The sequence below is a fragment of the Balaenoptera musculus genome, chromosome 11, assembly GCF_009873245.2.
Source record: "Balaenoptera musculus isolate JJ_BM4_2016_0621 chromosome 11, mBalMus1.pri.v3, whole genome shotgun sequence".
Lineage (NCBI taxonomy): Eukaryota > Metazoa > Chordata > Mammalia > Artiodactyla > Balaenopteridae > Balaenoptera > Balaenoptera musculus.
In genome coordinates this window covers 23,003,018-23,019,579 of record NC_045795.1, presented here as the reverse complement: position 1 = coordinate 23,019,579, position 16,562 = coordinate 23,003,018, and the positions used below count along the sequence as shown (strand labels likewise).

The 16,562-nt window shown below is 50.0% G+C and overlaps 3 protein-coding genes across 5 annotated transcripts in view; 1 reads left to right on the top strand and 2 right to left on the bottom strand.

Moving 5' to 3' along the window:
• Positions 1-3: 3 nt before the first annotated feature.
• On the bottom strand, positions 4-3,600 carry C11H6orf136 (chromosome 11 C6orf136 homolog). Its single transcript, XM_036868885.1, is given in 10 exon segments — positions 4-303; positions 382-451; positions 1,036-1,236; positions 1,412-1,500; positions 1,785-2,186; positions 2,977-3,102; positions 3,104-3,171; positions 3,174-3,267; positions 3,270-3,395; positions 3,397-3,600. Coding segments are annotated over 10 exon segments (1,473 nt in total). The 5' UTR covers positions 3,580-3,600; the 3' UTR covers positions 4-189.
• ATAT1 (alpha tubulin acetyltransferase 1) lies at positions 4-16,241 on the bottom strand. 3 transcript variants are annotated; one of them, XM_036868907.1, is made up of 18 exons: positions 16,096-16,241; positions 15,560-15,620; positions 15,355-15,446; positions 15,174-15,234; positions 14,937-15,050; positions 14,647-14,748; positions 9,930-9,975; positions 9,742-9,810; positions 8,079-8,150; positions 7,666-7,909; positions 4,797-4,876; positions 4,663-4,705; positions 3,508-4,309; positions 1,785-2,186; positions 1,412-1,500; positions 1,036-1,236; positions 382-451; positions 4-303 (listed from the first exon to the last, which is right to left on the bottom strand). In XM_036868907.1, the coding sequence occupies exons 1-13, from the start codon at positions 16,200-16,202 to the stop codon at positions 4,135-4,137; spliced, it is 1,266 nt and encodes a 421-aa protein (XP_036724802.1). In that variant the 5' UTR covers positions 16,203-16,241; the 3' UTR covers positions 4-303; positions 382-451; positions 1,036-1,236; positions 1,412-1,500; positions 1,785-2,186; positions 3,508-4,134. The 3 variants fall into 3 exon arrangements, with proteins under 3 accessions (XP_036724802.1, XP_036724803.1, XP_036724804.1); XM_036868908.1 differs by lacking the exons at positions 4-303; positions 382-451; positions 1,036-1,236; ... (3 more) ...; positions 4,663-4,705; positions 4,797-4,876 and adding an exon at positions 5,318-7,130 and having other exon boundaries at positions 16,096-16,208; XM_036868909.1 differs by lacking the exons at positions 4-303; positions 382-451; positions 1,036-1,236; ... (4 more) ...; positions 4,797-4,876; positions 9,742-9,810 and adding an exon at positions 5,318-7,130 and having other exon boundaries at positions 16,096-16,238.
• PPP1R10 (protein phosphatase 1 regulatory subunit 10) overlaps positions 3,131-16,562 on the top strand; it is a 44,169-nt gene continuing 30,737 nt past the window's right edge. The window contains exon 1 of the mRNA XM_036868868.1: positions 3,131-3,212. The gene's annotated coding sequence lies outside the window, so the exon portion shown is untranslated. The remainder of the gene's footprint in view (positions 3,213-16,562) is intronic.

The window sequence follows — 16,562 nt, the reverse complement described above, 5'->3', positions numbered from 1 at the left end:
ATCTCATATATTCACTTAGATTTTATTATTTACAAGTTAAATTACACAGCAGCTTTACACAGCAGGAGATGGAAAGTAAAGAAGAAGAGAGAAGAGGGGAGGAAGCTGGCTCCTGAGGTCTTTGGCCACCTCCACCTCCTCCTCTTGTGCGTAGCAAGTCTTCCGTGCTGCCTCTGCCCCAGTTCCTGATCAGCCCTTGGAACACAGGTGTAAGTTGGGTTCTGGCTCCGACAGCCCCAGAGTCACCAGGGCTCCCACTAGCAGCTTCTTCACGGGCGTTGGGGGTGAGTGTGAAGGCATCAGCTGCAGGGAGAAAGGTTAATGCCAGCTGGTGGGATGTTCTACCCCGTCACCCCACCCCTACCCAGCCCTAGGACTCACTTTGTCTAGGCGATGGCGACAAATGAGGCCTTCGGAATTCAGGTAGAAGGTGGAATAGGCATCATAGGTCCTGGTGAAGGGAGAGAGGCTCACTGAGGGAGAAGGGGACTGGTCCCAAAGTTTAATTCAAGCATTTGTTTAGTAGTTCCTAAACTTTACTACATATTATATCACCTGGGGATCTTTTAAAAATCCTGAGGTTGTTCCCTGGCCCAATTAAATCAGAATGTCTGGCACCGATATTTTAAAAAGATTCCTGGATGATTCCACTGTGCAGCAAAGTTTGGGAACCACTGGTTTGGGCTGAGCCTAAGAATTTCTTGGGATTCTACTCTGTGCCAGAAATTTACCAGGTACTTTACCTAAGGTTGTGAGGCACCACTTATGAGACAGGAATTTTCACCTGTTCAATAAGTATTTGAGTACCTACTATGTGCCAGGTAATGTACATGAAGAAACTGAGTTCAGAAGCTTCCTAATATATTCAGAGTCCCTATTTTTTGTTAGATTAAAGTAGACAAAAAAAAAGATCCTGCCCTCAAGGAGCCTGCGGTCAAGTCAGGGTAGATCCAGGATTGTCTAGAAGACTAGACCATAGATTCCCAAAAGGGTAAGATTAGGAAATTGTAGTGTTTCTTTTCTCACTTCTCTTACCGGTAAAGCTCTTCCTTGTCACGCTTATAGAAACGCAGAAAGAGTAGGTGGATGGGCAGCCCCACAAGCCGCCAGCGGGCTTGCAGGGTCCAATTCTCAGGGTGGCGGGTCAGCTGTAGAACCTCCAGCCGAAGCTGTGCAAAATAATTCCAGGCCAGGAAGCGGCAGAGGGTCAGTGACAGGATGTACCATGTCCGGCCTCTGGGAGGAAGGAATGGGAAAGAAATCTCATAATGGCAGAATGAGAAAACCAAACTGGTATCTGACAATGGGATGGGGAGCAGCAGTGAGAAGCAGCCTAGGACATTCTCTAATAAGTGAAAATAGCATTGGGTCCTTTTCCTCCCCAAGGCCCTACCCATTCGTGGATTCTCACTTGGTACGCATGTTCAGGATCTCATTGATGAATTCCACATCCGATGAGTAGAGAGTGTAGTCGTGGGAGTGAAGGAAGAGACTGGGAAGCTAGGTGGAAGAAGGCATCAGACCAGGAGGAAAGAAAAGATGATCCTATTTCTCAGTTTTCTATATTTAGTGTCTCCTTATTCATGAGTGAAAGGTCATCTCATCCCATGTTTAACTTCTCTAATCCAAACTGAGGGGCATCTTTTCCTTGGGAAATGTTTATAACATATTGCTATGCCCGTCTCATGGTTCCCAGAAAGAATCCAGTTGACTGACTCCCTATTTTTAAGAATTACCTACATCCCTTCCCATTTCGGACAAAGGCCACTTCTGAACTGACTTACCTCTTGTCTCAGTCTCTCATACATGACAGCCAGGTGCTCCTCCATACTCGGATCTCCTGATGGAGTGGCAGGGGAAGAGTGGGCAGTCCCAGAGGCTTGGAAAGGTATCAAAGCCCCAGGACAGGGGCAGGGAGGTCCCTCAAATAGGCTCCTAAGCCCATCCAGGCAGCCGCTGTGTAACTCAGGTCCTGGTCCCTCCTCCCCCTTTCCTGGGGGGAGAACCACCCATGGTGAGGTGAGGGCTTGGACCTGAGGGAGAGGTAGTGGGGGAGCTCGGGGAAGCAGCCGGGTGGCAGGGCTTGGGGGTGGGGGAGACCAGAAAAGAGGCAGAGATGGAGAAGTGGTTGTCATGGAGTGAGGCCAAAGAGGTGGGAATGGTAGGGCCCGTGGAGAAAGCTGGTCCTAAGGAGGAAGAACAAAAGGGAAAAAGATAAGAATCCAGCTGCCTAATGCCCTGCCATCCAAACTGCCCATTAACACGCTTCCAGTCCCACCTGGTCCTTCTGACAGGAGAGATGGAACTACTAGAGGGAAAATTCATCTCCATCTCTACTTAAAACAGAAGGAAACACTTTCCTGTGACAAAAGTACAAATACCTCCCCCAAACATTAACAAATACTTTTAGATTTGTTTAAGATTCCAAACCTGTTTGGGGGCAGGTCTGCCTCTCTTACAGCAAGAATCATAAGAGTGCATATTTGAAGAATGAACAAATGAATGAATAAGTTACAGGTCTTGTACTGTGGCCTCTAACACAACTCCACGAGTGTGTGAAGCAGAGGTTATATAGAGAAAAGAACATCCAACTAAAACTAGGAGACTTTTGAGTTCCAATTCTATCATGTAACCTTAGGCACTCTCATTCCCTCAGCCTGAGTTTCCCATAAATGTCCTCCTATAAACGAGGACGATGAAACCACACTGAGTTGTTATGAGGACTATATGAGATAATAATTGTAAATAAAACTTGGCGACCTGTTAAGCAGTAAGCTCATCACTCGGGCTCCTCTAATGACACGAAAAGGCCCAGGAGACTGTTAAAGGCTGGACCTCATGCCCCTGGTTTACTGATGTCGAAACTGCGATGAGGGAGAGGTCACCCAAAGCCAGGCCTGACCCGAGTCCCTCCGTTTCCAACGAACCCCCCCGAGGGGACTCATTAACGGGAGAGCGGGCGGGCCGCGCGGGTACCTCTGTCCCCAACGGTGTCCCGGAGGCGCCGTCTCCGCCGGGGGCGTGGCCATCTTGCCCGCCCGGGCACAGGGGCCCGAACAGGGTCCACCCGGGCCGGCCTTCCCGCCGGGACCGCTATCCGGGGTGCAAGATGCGCGGGCTGCAGAGCGCGGCCCGCAGGTCTGTCTGGTCGGCTCCCGGGAGGCGCCGCGAACTTCTCCGCCCCCTGCCCTTCAAATCACCTCCAGGCACAGGTAACCGCGGAAACGCGGGCGAAATGCGGACGCGCCCCACCGCCCCAGCTTCCAGCCCCCCTGCCCCCGCAGGCCCGGGAGACCGACGTCCCGTGCTCTACAGGGCAGGCGGCGCCGCCCTCCGATCCCCACGACCCCTAACCCCTAAACGCGCCGCCCCGCACAGGTGGGAAGGAGCGGTGGGACGTCACTGCGCCTGCGCGAAACGGGGCGCGCGCTCCGCCCCACACGCCGACTCTGGGGAGGGTCTCTCCCCGCCCCCTCTCCTTCCCTCCCGCTTCCCCTCTGCTCTCACCTGGGGACGAGCCTGGTAGGCACGGAGGCAGGGGCCGAGGCGCCGGGCCGCCCCCCGGCTGGGCTGGTACATGATCTTCCGGGAATGGAGAGAGCGCCTCCCGTGTCTGGCCTCCTCACAGGGGTGAGCGTGCCCCGGAGCCGGCTTCTTGAAGGGGAAAGGAAGGGGGGGGTGAAGGGCTGAGGGGAGGGAAACGGAGATGTTGCGCGCTTGCGCACTGTGGCGAGTTCCAGGGAGGCGGTGAGGCGCTGGGTCTGCAGTAAGTGCGCCTGCGCTCGCCGGATCGGAGGCTGCCTTAGAGCGCTTGCGCAGTAAATTAGCGGCCTCGAGCACTGCTCTCACCTGTGGCGCTTGCGCAAAAGTGGGCGATGATGGGGCTGAACGGGGCGCGCGAAGAGTGACGGGTGGGATTGAAATAATGACAATCGCGGTTTTTAGTAACTCTCGTGATAAAAATAAATACTTTATTGCTGTGCTTAAAAATAAGATACAAATGACTTGGCACTGATAAGAAAGCCTGTCGAATGAATGAATGAATGAATACATCCATTGTGAGGGCGGGCTTTGGCTAGGTCCTGTGTGAGAGAGAAATAATACTGACTTTGAAAGTGTGACAGGGGGCTGCGGTCACCAAGGCCTGGTGCTGCGACGTTCCTGCAAGTTTCGAATGAACCTGGCGTTGAACATGTCCCCGCCCATTGTCCAGGACTGGGCTGGTGGAGCCTGGGCCTGTGGAGGAACTGTGTGCATGGGTTCCTCCCCAGACCCATGCTGTGACAAGACCTGCTCCTCACTGGCAGACCTAGTAGGTGGGAGGGAGATGGAGAGTGGGTTACACGGGTACTAAAGGGAGAATTAAGATCACAGCTTCTTAAAGGGCTGACTGGCTCTTGTGTAGAGGACGTATGATGGGGTATGAGGCTGGAACAATCAGTGCTATGTCCAAACCTGAAACCCCTCAGAGACTGCCAAAGGGAAGCACTCGAGTCGAACCTATGAGGAAAGAGGCTTGTAGGGTGTTAGGTGGAAGGCTTTGCGGGAGGAGCTGGTGTCCAGTTCAGAGAGTGAGATTTAGGAGGAGGAAGTAGCTGAGAGTGATGTTAGGAAAGGAGTCAGAGGTGGTGCGAGGCTGGTAGGGGAGGGGTCAGACCTCACCTATTCTCTGTTTCCTGCTCCCCCTGCTTCAGTTCTTGGTTGCCTGTGGAAATACCAGGCATGTGCATGGGAAGGCTGGAGTAGGTAGTGAATATGGCCTACTTGATTTGAGGATAAGGAGATGAATAACTTACCTGTATTGGGGGATGAGGAATTCAACCGCCCATGGCGGCTATAGCTGCAGCTTTGGGCTACCAGCCCTGGGGGAGTCCTGCTGTAGAAGAAATGTGAGATGATGGGGAAAAGGCTACAGGATGAAAGATGAGTGGGTATGAAGGAATCAGAGGAGAATAATAAAAGGAACAGCATAGGAACAGAGAGAGGGGTAGTTATCATTCCTATGGGATTTTAATCTAAGTTGTGCCCCAGAAAAGAGAAGGGAGCTCATTTTATACCCCAAGATTTTCTGAAGCAGTCCTGACTTGCTGCTTTATTACTCCTAGTTGAGGTAATGTGTTAAAAGTAAGGCCAAATGTGCTCCAAATCATGTCATAAAAACAAATTCAGGGGAATTCCCTGGCGGTCCAGTGGTTAGGACTCCATGCTTCCACTGCAGGGGGCACAGGTTCGATCCCTGGTTGGGGCCTGGTTGGGGAACTAAGATCCCACAAGCCGTGTGGTTCGGCCAAAAACAAACACACACACACAACCAGATTCACATATATGCAAAAAAAATTTTTTTTGTCGGACCAGGTGCCCTGATGTTTGGTTTGGAAAACATGATTACCTTAATTTTAGGATACCTCAGCCAGAGGGATATAGGGAGTGGTAAGGCTGAATTTAGGAAAAGGACTGTCTTGAGAAAGAGATCCAAGGGTTTAGTGAGGGAGAGGCCAGGAAATCAGCGGGAAGAGGAATTCAGGAAACAATTAGGGGACTGTTATCAGGAGGCAATTAGTGGATCCCAGAGATGTTAGTAAATCTTAACATCTCAGCAAGGGCTGGCCTGGGGTAAAGGGTAGAAGTGACTAGGGAGAGCTAGAGGTTTCTGGAGAGAATGGAGGAGTAGATATAGAAGGCTACACAGAGGGATCCAGTGACTACATGAGAGGAGACAATCCGCAGAAGATCCCACAATGAAGATGGGGACAGGCAGACACCAGATCCTGCAAGGGGAGCTCTAAGACTCCTTGCTGGAAGATCTGCAGATCTCAGAGGTGAGGGAGAGAGAGGGACAGAGGTCCTGAGATCCCAGGAAAATAAGGGGTGATGCACAAATGAGGCTGAGACCTTAAGGTTTGTTTGGTGTTTTTTTTTTTTCTTTTGTAGTTTTTATCATTGAAAATGTCCATTTAAAAAACACAAAAGAATTCACACTTTATTCAGACAACATTGAGAGGGAGAAGAAAAAGGAGTGAGTCAGAAGAGAGGGAGATCCTGCTCCCAAGGGTTTGGGGGAATACAGTAGGGGTATCTGAACTAGCACACATCCAGAGGGTAGGGAGGGGGAAGGATGTTCTATACCCTGGGTATGGAGCAGGGAAGAAGGTTCTTGCTATGGAGGAAAGAAGAAAGGAAGGCCAGAGGAGGAGTTCCCCCATCATCTCAAGACAATCTCACAAGACAGGAATCTATCAGTATCTAGCGACCAGGGAGGGATGGCTGCGAGAGGGTATTCCAGGAGCTAATAGAGCCTTGAGACTCAGGCTTAGCTTCTGAAACTTGGCTAAGAGTGATCCTAGGGTGGTTGCTGGGATCTACTGCCAAGAAACAAACTCCCTCACAGAACCTGGACCCAGGGGAAGTGGTGGTGTCTGTAGAAGTGGGGCGAGTCTAGAGCCTCAAAGCAGACATCAGCTTGGGGGTCCCCTGACAGATACACATACACATAGCATGTGGAAATTAAGAGTTTGGCAATGTTGAGTGGATCCCCTGGGGAGCTGGTAAGTCCCTGTCCTACCTGACTGGACTGCTCTGAAGCAGAGCTCACTCACTGGCTGGCGTCAGCAGGCTGATAGGGTAGCTGTGGTCAGTAGCACGAAGCAGTATTAGAGCTACCAGGAGACAGTGTAGTGGGACTATAGGATTCATTCCATGGACAAGACTCTTTCAAAGGTTTCCCTGGTAGAGGAGGCCCTTGGACCTTCCATGGTGTTCTAGAATCTGACTGCAAGCAAGACTATGCTTCTCTGGATAATTAGTAGGAACCGCCCAACCAAGAAGTCTGGCAGCAAATGGGCTGTCTGTGGGAGAGTGTTCAGAGCCCGATTAGGAGAGAGGGGTGCTTTCTATGGTAAGAAAAGCTACAAAGCATTAGGCCATCTGGGACCCTGACAACCCAGTTGTCCAAGAAAGGGGAAGAGGGAATCCTATGGGCTCTGTCAGGTTCCCCTGGATGTTGGGGGATACAATGGAAGATCCGGTCTGGGGTTCTCAGGGAGGGGGTCTCTGCCCTCGCCAGGTCTCCCAGGGAGGGGAGGGGCTTAGCTGTCTGTCAGTATCGACTCTCATCAGAGCGGGGAAGGGAGCTGTGGAAGGATGTTATGGACAGGAGGAGGGGAGAGGGGAAATGGGGGGGAGAGAAAAACAGAAAGAGAAGTCAGAGGTGAAGAGAAAGCTGGGGAGAGAAAAAAAGGAGAGGCCCATTCTCTGCCTGCTGGGATGGGCTCCTGCCACACAAGGCACTGACCCAGGGCTGGTGGCTCCCCAAACTGTGTCAGAGATCCTGCCCCTTCCCAGCAAATGCTGAACCATGATTTCCCCAATCTTAGAGGCTCAGTCACCCACCCAACAGATCTGTGTTCTTCCTGCGCTTCCTCCCAGCTCTCACTTAAACCAGAGTCCCTAGACTCTACATAAAGTCCTATTCTGCTCCTTCACTGTAATTTATTTCCAGACCACTCCCATAAATATTTTCCAATATATTCTTCTTGAAAGGTTTCAGGACTCTCCAGTCCTCCTGTCCTATTGCTTCATGTCTCTGATGGATTTACACTGCCCTCTGCCATTTCTAACACCCTGTCTGACAGTCGTGACATTCCCTAACCCTCCAGCTCCTATTACCTGGTGCGGCGACGCTGGGCTGGGCTGCCCCCTGGGTCAGTAGCAAGCAGAAGGCGGGCGGTGGGGTGCGGGGGGCAGAGGCGCAGGGAACGCAGCAGCTCCTGCTCTGGCACGAAGGGGCGGAGGGGACCCCGTTCTGGTGAGTTTCCCAGGCTGCTGGAGCGCGGGGGTGGGTGGGCTGGAGGTGTAGCACGGCGAGGGGTCCTGTTCAAGGGCCAGGGAGGCTCCACAGCTACCTTCAGAACTGGGGAGAGGGAGAAAAAAGAGCAAGACAGAGAAGAAAAAGGAAAGGGAAGAGAGTCATGACAGCAAAGATTAGAGTAGAAAAAAGAGAAATCAGAGCCTTTAGAGAAAACAAATCTTTCCCCTGGGTTAAGGCCCCCCCAGGCCCAGACCCCCTACCCCAGTCTTACATTCTCGGTCACTAGAGGAGTATGGCTTTATGTCTCCCTCTGCTCTCTTGGGTGGCAGCTTCCTTGCTGGAGCTGGCAGTGGAGAGGACACAGGCAAGGTAAGCATTAGGAGGCATACTGTGCACCCCTTCACTACCCCCACAACCCCAAACCTCTGATCCCTGACACCACAGTTCCTCCGGGGAAAGGAGACTTCAGCTCCACCGCAGAAGCAGCTCTGTGGCACTGCCATCACACCGAAAGGGAATTCGGGGGGAAGGCTGGAGCATTTTGAGGAGAGCCAGAAGGAGTAGGCTGAATGCAGAGTTGGGGGGAAAGATCTGGGGGAGACTGTGGGGCCTGGGAGACGCAAGAGAAGGGCAGCCAAGGGAGGCGAGCTCTTACTGTCAGTGGGCGCTGTCAGGCCCCCCTGGGGTTCTGGGGCAGTGGAATGGTCCCAGCTGGGCCATCGAGGACCCCAGGTCCCTCTAGACAAGATGGACAAAGCCCTTGGTTAATCAGGAATTGCTTTGGAGAGGTCAGGGAGGCTGGGGTGGGGCAGAACCTCCCCTTCCGGAGCAAAGATAGAAAGAGATTTACGTTTTATAAGGGGAAAAAAAGGATGAGGAAAAAACACAGACACCTGGAAAGGAGTTACCAGACAGAGTAAATGGGAGGCTCACGGACTGTCCCAGCCCTGCCTCCCGCCTCCTCACTTCTCCACTTGCCCCTTCCTTTCCCTCTCAAGAGGTTCTTTCTCCATCATGCGTGGCAAACGAGAGACTGCCCAGCGGATCCACTTAAACTTTAGGGTCCCCTCCCGTGTGGACCTGGTCCTCACCGTCCTTGTTGGCTCTCTCTCCCTCTCACAGCTTTGGTCAGCAGGAGCTAGATGGGGGAAGCCTTGGAAATCAGAGCCGGTCATGGATATGAACTGCCTCTCTGTGCCTGACACTGGTAGATGCTAATCACTGGTGACAGATTGCTGTCTGGGTGGTGGTTGCTCTGTTTCCTGGCCACGGAGGAGGTGAGAGAGCTAGCCAGAGAGCCAGCTCCTTCAGGAAAGGGCCCTCCTGTGCAAGTGCGCACAGCTCGGCCAGCAGAAGGCTGTGCCCCTCGGCCTTGAGAAGGAGAAAGGGGTGGGGCTCAGCCCGGCAGGGAGCATGTGTGTGGATGAGGATGGAATGCGGAACCTGGGCAGCATTTCAGTACCTCCTAGGTATGGTTTCTCCAGATCAATTTCATTATTTGGTTGGAAATGTTATAAATTCTGAGTGTTATCTTCTAAAACTAGTATTTAAGCTTTGGACCATTCATGTCACTATTCTATGACTGGAAATGGAAGGGCTGACTGCACTTGCCTGTCGCTCACTGGCTGACAGAAGCCTGAGGAGTTTATGAAGGAACATGACTCTGGCCTATTTTGATGGGCCTGAAGCAGCAAGAGGCTCCATCAATGTCAACTGTCAAACAGGCTCCCAGTGAGCTTGCTTAGTTGAAAGTCTTGCCAAGTATAAATACACTGAGCTCCCATGAGGGCAGAGGACATGGGTAATGTCTGCTGGGGACTTGGGTTGCTTTAGAATTCTCCCAAACTGCCCACAGATTGCACTGAGTTCCCAGTGGCCTCCAGAGTGACTAGCCATCACAGCACTACAGATCCACCCATTCAGTGCAGCTTTACCAGCAGGCATAGGATCAACCGCAGCAGCACAAGAGTGTCGAGTTGCCCTCAGAGAGGTAGCAGGGGGCCCTGTGAGGAAGGAAGCGGTGGTGCCCCTCAGTGAGGGGTCCAATGGGACCAAGAATCCACCTCCTTCCTTCCCCTCACCGCAACTGCTTGGCCAACACACACAAGGTGAGAAAACTTACGATGCTGATGGGCAAAGAATCCTTCGAAGATCACGAAGTTGTTCACCTGTAAGATGAAACAAGTGAAATATATTTGTCCATTCAGCCACTCAGCACATACTTGCGTACAGAACCCTGTGCTAGAAAAACCACAGTGGGAGGAACAAAAGCCAGCCTTCCTGTCATTGTTGACAGACTCAGTCAAAATCTCAGACCCTGACAAGCTGATCCTAAAGTTGAATTGCAGAGGACCTCGAATAGCCAAAATAATCTTCAAGATTAACAAAGGAATAACAAATTTGGGGAGGATTCACACTTCCTGATTTCAAAACTTACTACAAAGCTACAGTAATCAAAATAGTGTGGTAGAGGCACAGGATAGACATATAGACCAATGGAATGAATAGAGTTCAGAAATAAACCCATGTCTATGGTCAACTGATTTTCAATAAGGGTGCTAAGGCCATTCAATAGGGAAAGTATAACTTCTTCAACAACTGGTGTTTGGATAACTGAGTATCTACACGCAAGATAATTAATTTGGACCAAAAAATAGCTAAAAATGGATCAAAACTAAATGTAAGAGCTAACACTATGAAACTCTTGGAAGGAAACATTGAGGAAAATCTTGATGACTTTGGACATGGTTTCTTAAATATGACACCAAAAGCATAAGCAACGAAAGGAAAAAATAAATTACACTTCATCAAAAGTAAAAACTTTTGTGCGTCAAAAGACACTATCAAGAAAATGAGGGGCTTCCCTGGTGGTGCAGTGGTTGAGAATCTGCCTGCCAATGCAGGGGACATGGGTTCGAGCCCTGGTCTGGGAAGATCCCACATGCTGCGGAGCAACTGGGCCCATGAGCCACAACTACTGAGCCTGCGTGTCTGGAGCCTGTGCTTCGCAACAAGAGAGGCCGCGACAGCGAGAGGCCAGCACACCGTGATGAAGAGTGGCCCCCACTCGCCACAACCAGAGAAAGCCCTCGCACAGAAACGAAGACCCAACACAGCCAAAAATAAAAATAAATAAATTAAAAAAAAAAAAAAAGAAAATGAAAAGAAAACCCAAGAATAGGAGGAAGTATTTGCAAATCGTATATCTAATAAGGGTATTGTATCCAGAACATAAAGAACTCTTCCAGAACAAACAGACAAAAAACATAATTTTAAAAATGGGCATAGGGCTTCCCTGGTGGCACAGTGGTTAAGAATCCACCTGCCAATGCAGCAGACATGGGTTCGAGTCCTGGTCCAGGAAGATCCCACATGCCACGGAGCAACTAAGCCCGTGCGCCACAACTACTGGGCCTGCGCTCCAGAGCCCGCAAGCCACAACTACTGAGCCCGTGTGCCACAACTACTGAAGCTCGTGCGCCTAGAGCCTGTGCTCCACAACAAGAGGAGCCACCGCAATGAGAAGCCTGTGCACCGCAATGAAGAGTAGCCCCCGCTCACCGCAACTAGAGAAAGCCACATGCAGCAACAAAGACCCAGTGCAGCCAAAAATAAAATAATAATTAATTTTTTTAAAAAAGGGCAAAGACTTGAATAAACATTTCTCCAAAGAAGATATACAAATGGCCAATAAGCACTTGAAAAGATGCTCAACGTCATTAGTCATTAGGGAAATGCAAATCAAAACACAAAGAGATACAACTTCACAACGATTATTATGGCTATTATAAAAAGAAAAAAGAAAAAGAAATTTTGGTGAGGATGTCAAGATACCAGAGCTACCACACATTGCTGATGGAGATGTAAAATGTTGCAGTCATTGTGGAAAAACCGTTTCTTAGTTCCTCAAAAAGTTAAACACGGGATTATCATATGACCCAGCAATTCTACTCTTAGGTATATACCCAGGAAAACTGGAAATATATGTGCTTGGAGACATGGCTTGCCCAAAGTCTAGTAGCTACAAGTGGCAGAACTGAGTCTCAAATCCCAGACTCCTGATTCTAGTTGAGGCATTTCAGCCAGGAATACAGTGTAGTCATTAGAGGGGGCTATAGGTTCAAATTCAAGCTCTACCATTTATTAGCTGTGCAAACTTGGTCAAGTCACTAATCTGTATAAACCCAAAATGGGGTCAATAATGGCAACTACCTCAAAGACATGTACAAGGATCAACAGAGAGGATGCATGTAGATACCACACAGAGCTCATGAAACATCAGTTGTTATTGGGTTGGCCAAAAAGTTCGTTCGGGTTTCCCAGACAGATGTTACAGAAAACCTGGAACGAACTTTTTGGCCAACCCAATATTATTTACACTCTATACTGCCCTGCTCTTACATGTTACCAGGGTAATGCATTTGATGCTGGATACTGTGTTCCTTCCGTTGCTCTCTGCTGCCTCTTAATGGAAAAATGATGTCCTACTCTGGGAGCACATTCTAAGGAGACCCTGTCTATCTCCTGCCTTCACCCTGCTGTAGTGTCTACCAACCCACCCACCCTCATCCTCCCCCAACAAGCATATGCCCAGCACTCCAGCCAAACAAAGCTGCTTGCAGTGCCCTGAAAGGTAGATTAATACCTCTCTGACTTTGCTCGTGCTGGTTCCTACATGAAAAGCACCTTAGCCTGCCCACTTCTGTCCACCTGACGAACACCTTTCAAGATTAAGATAAGCCTAACTCACTTTATGCCCCCCCTGTAAGCACACCAATTCATCATGTTACAAGGGATTAACTGTCCGTGCTCCTACCCAAGGCTCGCTTGTCAACCCAATCCCAAGCCCACTCAACGACATTGCTTCAGCAATTCTTCCCACTTTCTCTGACATCATCAGATTTTCTCTCTACTGAGTCATTCTTATGCTGTTCATTTTTATGCAACTGAAAAGAATCAACCCTCTCTTGATCCATAACCCCCTCTAGCTCTTGCTCTATTTCTGTTCACATTAAAGCAGCATTTAAAAGAGTGGCCTATTCTTGCTGCCTCCAATTCTGAGCTTCTCAGTCTCCTAAAGCCACTCCATCCAGGCTTCCACCCACCAGTGTGCTGAAACCGCTTGTCAGGAACACCAGTGGCTTCAGGCAGCTAAATCCAATGGTCACTTCTCAGACCTCTTCTTACCTCAGTGATCAGTAGCACTTGACTCAGTAAGCCATTCCTTCCTTTTGCAAACACTTTCTTCACTGGCCTTGCAGGTCACTTTACTTCTAAGTTTGCATCTACTTCACTAGTCACTCCTCAGCTGCATTTGTTTCTCCTTCCTGACTTTCCAAGAGTGCCCAAGGGCTCAAGTCCTTGGACCACTTCTTTATAGATACTCACTCCATGGCGGTTTCATCCTGTCTCACTGCTTTCAGTACCCTACGTGTGGTGAAAACTCTCCACCCCAAACCTCTTCTCTGAACTCCAGGGAAGTAACCAACCTGGACTCATCACGGACATCTCCAATTAACATATTCAAGATGGACTCCTACTATGTTCCCCCAAAGCTGCTCCACCTTCCATCAGTTAATGCAATGCCATCCTTCCAAGTGCTCGGGCCAACAACTTTGGGATCACCCTTAACTCCCTCTTTTTTCTACACAAACAATCTATCAAGAAAAATTATTTGCTTTAACTTCAAAATACCTGCAATCTGACCACTCCTTACCATCTCTACTGCTACCATTTTAGACTGAGCCACCACCATTTTTCAGCAGGATTGTTGCTTCCTAACTTGCTTGTACCCTCACCCCTCTACTACCTATTCTTAACAGGCAAAGTGCTCTGGTTTAAAGTAAGTCACATCATATTCTCCCCCTGCTCAAACCCCTCTGATGGCTCTCCTTTTCTCACTTAGAGTAAAGGCCAAAGTCTTTGCAATAGCCTATAGAATCCTAAATGTCTTTCCTCCCCCATTACTGCTCTGACCTCATCTACCAGACTCCCCCCTCACTCATGCTGCTCTAGGCACACCAGCCAATTTTCCAGGCGCACTCCCACCTGTGGCCTTTGCACTAGCCGTTCCCTTTGCCTGGGATGCTCCCCCTCCAGATATTACTTAGCTCATAGTCTCACCTCTTTAAGTTATTGCTCAAGTGACACTTTCTCAGTGAGGCCTTTCCTGCTTATCCCATTTAAACCTGCAATCCCACACACTCCCATCCTCACCATGGCACTCCCAAGCCTTCTTACTTGCTCTCATTTTCCTAGAGCACTTATCATCAATCATAGTATATACTTGTTTATTATGTTTGTCTGTCTCCCCAAGTAGAATATAAGCTCCGTGAGAACAGAGACTTTTATCTGTTTCATTGAATAAAGTCTTTCTAGAGCCCAGAACAGTGCCAGCTACTCTAATAAATATATGTTGAATGAATGGACAACATTAGCACCATTATATTGCATCTACTTATAAACAAACCACCTTGCCCAAAATAGACCAAATCTCCCTGAGGACAGGGAATGTATATTATTCTGAGCCCTTACTAAATCTTGATAGACTAGGTAATGGTCTATGTGAAAACAAGGAGATGGAAATGAGCTGACTATGTTTGGGGCATAAACAGACTTTTGGGTGTACACAACAGCCCATGATGAAGAAAAAAAATAGATGAGAGTGAAACAGCTGCAGGATGAGAGATGGTACCCTGCCCCCCAGAACTTAGCTGTATAAAATAAGTCCTATATAATGGGGAATAAGGAGTGCTTGGAAGGTGCCATTTGTTTGCCTGCAAAAAATAAATAAATTCAGTGGGAATGCTCAGTGGGGTCTACTCTCTGAAACCTCTAACCTGTGGGACTGTGGTCTCCAGGTTGTAGTGTTTATTCAGGAACTTCAGCAGCTTCTGTGAGGGTCGGTCAATAGCCAGTTGGTGTGGTTCAACTCGCTCCTTCTGCAGGGAACAGGAGACTCAGGGTAGGAGCAGGCATGGGCAAAGCAGGCCAACAGGAACCCAGTCACCTGGGAAGGATATGGGAACATGGGGGGTGGGAGGGTGGGGAGGCAGGGCCTCTGGAAGGACTCAGGACAAGGGGCCTTTGATCTCCATTTTGGATGAACTGGTGAAGAGATAAATAATACCTGCAACATATACTGGAAGAGTTCTCGTCCATGGCCATGGCGTTGAAGTGACTCATGGATGTAAAAGTCCAAGATGCAAAGTGGTTCTACCTCATTGTGAGCCTCACGGTCATCCTAAGAGGTAAAAGAACAACAAAGACCTTCTAGGACCCAGACATCATTGCCACCTTCCAATCTCCAGCACTTCTGTTCTCAGGAGCCAAGGCATATGAACTTTCAGTTTCCAATGACACTCACCAGTACAAAGAGTTTCTTATATCCAACTTTAAGGAAGCCAACAATGGCTCCTTTTCCAGCCCTGTAGGATGGGGAAAATAACAATAATGAGCAGCTATCTGGAAGAGGTAGAGTCAAAATAGAGAGAGGGGCTGGGAGAGGGAGGAATTAAGTATAGGGTAGAACGGTATTTGGCACTCACAGTCGAGCTGAAGTATCTTTGAGTATATACATAACATGGCGGTTACTCTGCATCCTTGATGCACTGGTGATGGGAGCAGGAAGATGCTGGGCCTGCCAGGAATTTGAAGACAGACTTTCTACAAGTCCCTTCCACAGGACCCAGGCCTCCCTTACCAACTGTCCCCAGAGAGGCCTCCCTTTATTCCATGTAGACTCCCCATTACCTTAGCAGAAGCCTTGCCCAGTTCATCTACAATGGTCATAATTTGCTGCTGCAGATCAACACTACAGAAAGAGAGGAGATCAAGAGTCAGATACTCACTGAATTAGAGGGTGCTGGGCACTCACTCCCTGGGAATCTGGGCGATAACCGCAACCCCAGTTCAGTACTTCAGGCCCTCTGCCTTTACCTTGGAATCTTCCAACCTGATTTCCCGCCCCACTCTTCTGGAACCCAAACTTTTGCCACACTTCCTTTCAGTGTGGTACACTCCCTCCTCCCTTTAAGTTATTGTGGGGAAGCAGGAAGGGCAGGTCAACCACATCCTTTGGTTGGGACCACCATGGGGCCAAGGGATGAAAGGTGACAGATTCAAGCCCCAATCAACCCCACTAGTTCTAGGATCAAAGGTCACCAAAAAGGCGAGCCAGGACATCAAAAGGAGCAGACACTAGTCAGTGAGAAGGGGGCGTGGTGCCTGGACCAGGTTTCGAGAGGAACCGGGAGAGAAGGGCCGTGGGGGCAGGTTTGAGATGTCACCGGGCCGGCGTTGTGGTTCCGGGTCGGCGGGCCGGTGGCCGTAGGTGCTGGTCTAGCACCGTGATCCGCTCCGGGAGCAGCGCGTCCACATCGAACGGGAACTCCATGGCCCATTGTGCGCGGCCGGACCCGCCCCACGCGACGTCACTTCCGCCCCTCCGCCACCGCCCCGCCCACCGCAATCTTTACTTCCCCTGCCGCGCCCCCGGGTCCCTAGGGGGGTCGCCCCACCCCACTCCACCACCACCGCCCCCCACCCACCACCTGCCAGCATCCCGGCAGCCGGCCCGGAGACCCCGTTCTTTCTGCCAGACCAGCTGTCACTTAGCAACGCCACTCATCCCATCCGCGCCTCCCACGGCAGTGGGTGCCATAGCAACGCATTTTTCTTAGGCCTAGTGTCTCATTCTCCAACCCTTTAGCCCCTCAGTGAACAGCTGGGTATGGTGGGAACACTGTGCATCGGG